The sequence below is a fragment of the Vulpes lagopus genome, chromosome 14, assembly GCF_018345385.1.
Source record: "Vulpes lagopus strain Blue_001 chromosome 14, ASM1834538v1, whole genome shotgun sequence".
In the NCBI taxonomy this organism is placed as follows: Eukaryota; Metazoa; Chordata; class Mammalia; order Carnivora; family Canidae; genus Vulpes; species Vulpes lagopus.
This window is the reverse complement of record NC_054837.1, coordinates 4,388,970-4,395,157: the sequence shown is the minus strand read 5'-3', so window position 1 is coordinate 4,395,157 and position 6,188 is coordinate 4,388,970. Positions and strand designations below refer to the sequence as shown.

General features: G+C 51.4%; 1 protein-coding gene across 1 annotated transcript; it reads left to right on the top strand.

The window, feature by feature from the left end:
- The first annotated feature begins 344 nt into the window (after nucleotides 1-344).
- Nucleotides 345-2,768, top strand: DKK1 (dickkopf WNT signaling pathway inhibitor 1). Its single transcript, XM_041729490.1, has 4 exons — nucleotides 345-587; nucleotides 750-921; nucleotides 2,087-2,230; nucleotides 2,515-2,768. Exons 1-4 carry the CDS (start codon nucleotides 345-347, stop codon nucleotides 2,766-2,768), a joined length of 813 nt encoding a protein of 270 aa, XP_041585424.1.
- Nucleotides 2,769-6,188: the final 3,420 nt, after the last annotated feature.

Below are 6,188 nucleotides of genomic sequence, written 5' to 3'. Positions count from 1 at the left end.
CACACACACGCACACACACACGCACACACACATGCACACACACCCTCCAGCCCCTCCCAGCGCTTTGAAATCCCATCCCCGCTTTGTTGTCTCCCGGAGGGGCCGGGATGCTCGCGCCCGCGGTATAAAGGCGGCGGCGGCGGCGGCGGCGGCGCAGAGCTGCGGCCGCACCGGGGACTCTGGCTCCGCGGGAGGCGCTCGGAGCCCGGGGCGCAGCCGAGCCGGCGCGGCTTCCAGCGGCCACCTCGCACCCTCGCAGCCGGGCGCCCCTGCGCCCCCCGCGCGCCGCGCCCCCGCCCCCGCCCCCGCCCCCGACCGCGTCCGCGTCCGCGCCCGCCAGCGCGATGCCGGCCCCGGGCGCCCCGGGAGCCGCCCGCCTCCTGCTGGCCCTGCTGGCGGCCGCCCTGTGCGGGCCCCTGCGGCCCGGGGCGAGCGCCGCCTCCAACTCGGTTCTGCACTCCAACGCCATCAAGAACCTGCCCCCGGCGCTGGGCGGCGCTGCCGGGCACCCGGGCTGGGCGGTGAGCGCCGCCCCGGGCCTCGCGTACGAGGGCGGGAACAAGTACCAGACCCTTGACAGCTACCAGGTGAGCGGGGCGCGGGCAGGGGCACCCCGAGGGCGCGCAGCCCGGGGCTCGTGCGGGCGCGGGCTTTGGAGAGGTGCGCGCGGGCCCGGGCGGCTCGGGGGCTCGGGGGGCTCGGGGGTCCCGGGGAGGGGGTCCCGGGGCCTCACCGCCCGCTCCCCGCAGCCCTACCCGTGCGCCGAGGACGAGGAGTGCAGCCCCGAGGAGTACTGCGCCAGCCCGGGCCGCGCGGGGGGCGCGGGGGGCGCGGGGGCGCCCGTCTGCCTCGCCTGCAGGAAGCGCCGAAAACGCTGCATGCGGCACGCGATGTGCTGCCCCGGCAATTACTGCAAAAACGGTGAGTGTCCCGTCGCTCCGTGCCTGACCCGGAGCGCGGCGTCCCTCCCGCCCCCCAGCTCTCCCTCCCTCCCGGGCGCCTGCGGATGGGTGCGGGCGCTGGGCGCACTCCCGGCTCTGCTAACACCCAGGGTGCTCCCCCCTGCAAGGTGCCCCGGAAAGGGCTTCATCCCGGAGGTCGGAGGTCGGAGACGAGCCGAGCCGAGGTGCTGCACCCTCCACCCCACCCTCCGGGTGCTCCCTCCAGGTGCTCCCCGCCGCGGCTCCCCTGAGCGACCATGCGCATCTAGGGAGCACTTGGACGGCAGCTGAGGACCAAGCTGGGGAGCAAGGTGCAAGCATGCAGCGAGCCCAGCCCGGCCCGGCCCTCTCTGGCTTCTGCCCAGGGTCTCCCAGCGCTCCCTGTTCACCCTGGTGTTAGCCACAAGATGGTGACTTACCTGAGCCCCCCACCCTCGGGGTGGGAGGAGTGGGGGACATCTTGATACCCAGGCATCCTGCCCTCTGCATCCATCCCCCTGCCCCCCTCCACCTCCCGCTCCCTTAAAATAAAGCACCCCCCCCCCAACCACAGATCCCTGAAAATGTAAGGTCTCCAAGAGGTAGGCTCAGACAGCCCGAGAAGTCTCCAGAAATAAACTGGAGGGTGGCGACCCTCTTTAGGACCCAGGAATACTGGGGGACGAACCAACTCCATCTCTGTAATATAGAAATTATACAGTGAAGGCACTGGTGGGCGAGTCTGTAACCTTCCAGGCAGCTGGGGCTGCCTTTGCTCAGCCCTGCAATAGACCCATAGAGCACCGAGGGCAGCGGAGTTATTTTTAAGAACGATTTTTTAAGTGACTAATTTTATTTCTTACCCCAAGGGTGGCATTAAAATGGGCAGAAAGCTCCCTGCCACCGCCACAGTTGGTAGGAAAGTACTTTAAATGGCTCTGCTGGGGCTGTGGCCAGGACTGCCTGCACTGGCCGCACTGATGCTGCTTCTGTCCACCTGGGGGGCTTTGCATGAGCAGCAGGGAGGAAGTTGGGCTCGGGTTGAAAATCAGGTCACCTCCAGGAGGCAGGTGGGTGCAGGCCCTCCGGGCGGCCACTGGCAAGGCCGTTGGTGGCTGACCCCGGGCCGCAGCACGTGGCGTGACTGCGCTCTCCCGCTTCCTCAGGAATATGCATGCCTTCGGACCACGGTCACTTCCATCGAGGAGAGATCGAGGAGACCATTCTGGAGAGCGGTGGCAACGACCACAGCACCCCGGATGGGTACCCCAGAAGAACCACCCTGTCTTCGAAACTGTATCATACCAAAGGTAAAGGGCCTTGCCGCTGCCATAGTCCTTTGAAATAAAATTTGACATTTAATACCACGAAATATTACAAGCATAGATAAATTTTGGCATTGGGATCTTAGGGGTGTGTGCGTGCGTGTGCGTGTGTGTGTGTGTGTGTGTGTGTACGGGTTCTATGGGGACAGAAAGGTGACGCGCTCCTTGCCAGCCCGTCATCAGGGCCTTGGGGCTTCTGCTAAGGACATCCTGCAGCCCGAGCAGTAGTAACCGTGTGCTTTTCCGCGTGTCTGTCTCCTCCTTTCCAGGACAAGAAGGCTCGGTCTGTCTCCGATCATCAGACTGTGCCACGGGGTTGTGTTGCGCGCGACACTTCTGGTCCAAGATCTGTAAACCTGTCCTCAAAGAGGGCCAGGTGTGCACCAAGCACAGGAGGAAAGGCTCCCACGGGCTGGAGATATTCCAGCGCTGTTACTGCGGCGAGGGCCTGTCTTGCCGGCTACAGAAGGATCACCATCAAGCCAGTAACTCTTCTAGGCTCCACACCTGTCAGAGACATTAGGCCAGCCGTCCAAACACAGTGGACTCCTTTGCTAGAATATGTGCTATGAAAACTTTGTGTGATTTTTGTCCGCTCAATCCTAGAGGATGTACAAATTCTGTGGTTATGATTAAGCATTCCAATAATACCTTCTGAAAATCTGGAGTGTAAGAGCTTTGTTTCTTTATGAAACTCCCCTGTCATTGATTGCAGTAAATTACTGTGTTGTAAATTCTCGGTGTGGCACTTACCTGTAAATGCAACAAAACTTAATTATTTTTCTAAAGGTGCTGCATTGTCTCTTGTGTCTCTTGTTATGTAAATTTTTGTACACATTGATTATTATTCTTGACTAATATTCTATATTGAATTGAAATAAATAATTTCAGCTTCTACTTCCTAAATGCATAACCCTTTCCCTTTTAATTCTAGACTCTAGAAGGCCAGGAGCTTTTGGAATGACAAATGATAGGTATCCGAGTTTAATCACGGAAATGCTAGCTTATTTTCTGAAATGTACTATCTCGGTGCTTAGATTATATTTATCTCTAGGCTGTGATAGTCCTTGAAATAAAATTTAACATTTAATACCATGAAATGTTACAAGTACAGATAAATTTTGGCATTGGGATCTTAGGGGTGTGTGTGTGTGTGTGTGTCTGTGTGTGTACGTGTTCTATGGGGACGGAAAGGTGACGTGTTTCAAGATGGTCGGAGGAAGATCCTGACTAAATGAAGGCAGTATTGGTCAATTCTAGAGTACTTTTTTTTGTTTTTTTTGTTTTTTTTTTAATTCTAGAGTACTTTTAAAGAAATGTGTTCTCCACTGACAAACTCAATCATGGTGCGATCATGAGATTGAATCTCACTGCTTTTCAAAAACCATTTTTTCTGATAAATTAATATCTACCCAAATGGTAGACCTTTTTTTTAAATTGTGACATTCCTTTATTGAGCAATAAAGGAAATTTCCCACAAAATACCAAAGTACTGGATGGGTTGGCAGGAAGGGTGTGTATGTGTGTGTGTGTGTGTGTGTGTGTGTAAATACAATTGACAAATACACGCAAATTTTGTACCAAATTACTAAATTTGAAGCATCTCCACTACTCCATGCCAGGAAGACGTGTTCTAATTGCTTTGACTTTTAAATAAATAAGAACTGCAAATCCTCTTTTCTTGAGCTTATTTCCTTCCTTTACTGGGGGAGGTGACTATTTCCATTTTTATTTTCCTGAAACCTGTTGATTAGGAAGAGGCTAGAGATGGGAGTGTTTAAAAAAAAAACCCACGGAGATGAAATCTAAACGGGCTCTGCATTTTTACCTGCTGGCTTTGGCACTGGAACATCTGATACCGGGGAAGGGGAGGCCACGGTCTCAACCCACACCTACTCTAATATTCTGGAAGTCTGTGTCAATGCCACAAAATGCTGGGTTTAAGGCACTCCGAAGGACAAGGACTGATCAGTTGGCCGAAACGTCTTCCTTAAATAACACAGGTGTCCTAGAAGCTTGGCTTTGACTCAGAAGTGGTTCAGTTTCCAGGGGCTGAGGCCGGGCGACAGGAGGTTTGGTTAGTTCTTCACAGACGAAGGGACTGGCCAGAGATCGGTTATGTTCCTTTTGGCTGCGAGTTTCAGCCTCACCCTGGAGAACTTTTCTTTTCCTACATGTGCCTGTTTGCCCAAGTGCCAGGAAGGCCAATTCTAAGGACTGCAGTCTCCAATAGAGGAGGGGAAACAGGAAATCCTTTCTTCAAAAAGAGAGCAGGGCCTCTGCTCTAAGAGGGCAAAGGAGCAATCGTTTAAAGGGCCTTGGTTAGGAGATCCCTTCCCATCTACAGGAGCCACGGGGGCCAGAGACCCCGGGGCCGAGGTCGACCTTTGCTGCTCCCCTGTCTTGTGATGGGCGTGGGAGAAGGAGAAACCCACCAAGCAGGGACACCTCCTCTCCCTATTCCTGGGAGAAGTTAGGAAGCGATCTCCACCAAAAAGTCCTGCACATTTACAAAGGTGTGGAAAAGATCCAGAAAATTAGATACTCCCGAGGCTCCTAACAGAGGCTGGCAGCCGGGAGGCAGATACAGTACAAATTCAAAAGGGGATCATTTAAGGAAGCTTGAACCTTGCAGACAGTGGTGCTTAACTGCGTCGATTATTTTACTTTCAAGCAATTTACTCGAATGGCAAATACCTGAACTTGGGGATGGGGTCACAGGCTATTTTTTTCAAATGGGAGCTTCCTCTACACGCGTCCTTGTGCCTCACAGATCGTTCTATGTATACGTGGAGAAGGGCTCGTTCCCTTAACGGTCGCATGAAGTGTGGGGCACATTGGGATGGCTCCACCATAACGTGGAGTCATCATTTGAGACAGTTTCATGGTTTCCCATGTTTTTGCTCTAGCAGATATTATGCCGCAAGCATGGGATTTTGTGTTCTTGTGCTGGGAGGGTTGTAGGATGTAATAAGGACTGAATTTTGAAGTGAAATCTAAACTAAAGCCTGCTTCCTATAGCTACTCCTAAGGGCAAAAATGTCAGGATGCCTGCTTATCATGGATCTAGCCATGATTCCATTCTTGCTACGTCGTATCAAAGGAGGAAGAGGGAAATACAGGCTTATCCTAACGATTTGACAGTAATCGCTGGCATTCAGTCGAAGGTAGACTTGCTCTAATTCCCTTGATTTTAAAATAACTATTAAATAAAACCCCGAGCAAGTCTTTTCCTCATCCTTTTTTTCCCCTTGTTTTACTCTAGGAATTTAATTTTCACATTTTGTTTAACCTGAACTCTATTGATAGGAGACTAGGGGTGTATTGTTTAAAAGAGAAACCACAAATATGCAACCTAACTGGGATTATTCATAATTCAGCAGATCAAACCCCTTTATGGAATTTTTTTTCCCACGGTAAATCAAAGTGCACTAATTAAATCGCAGGATTAGCGATGTAATTATGCAGTTACAAATTTCATTAGTTTCAGTATTTATTTATGTATTGAAGTAATCTCTACACCCAATGTGGGGCTTGAACTCACCACCCTGAGATCAAGAGTCATGTGCCAGCCAGATGCCCCAAGTTTCAGTATTTCTAATTTCATCATCAAATTAGCAGTCAGTGCCACTTGTGAAAATTTCAGGTGAAATCATGAACTTTTCCTTCATTTTTAAACTAAATATATTAAAAAAATAAACTAAATATATTATCTAACTTTATCATGCCACCAACTTTCCATAATAAAGAGAAATGGACAATATTACCATTCAGCATATAAGATGTGTTCTGGATTATAATTTTCATAGCTTTGAAAATATTCATCTTAGTATCAAAATATGAAATTAATGCGTTATTTATCTCTGCGCTGCAAAAGCAGAAAATAAAGCTATATAATTTGGGAATCTGATGTCTGTACAAATGTTTGTACATATGGGCCTTT

Excerpts from the sequence above, each read along its gene's own strand:
- DKK1 (XM_041729490.1), top strand. The coding sequence starts at position 345 with ATGCCGGCCCCGGGCGCCCCGGGAGCCGCCCGCCTCCTGCTGGCCCTG. Across the intron at positions 588-749 it reads AGACCCTTGACAGCTACCAG|CCCTACCCGTGCGCCGAGGA; the intron begins GTGAGCGGGGCG and ends CGCTCCCCGCAG. Across the intron at positions 2,231-2,514 it reads GAAACTGTATCATACCAAAG|GACAAGAAGGCTCGGTCTGT; the intron begins GTAAAGGGCCTT and ends CCTCCTTTCCAG.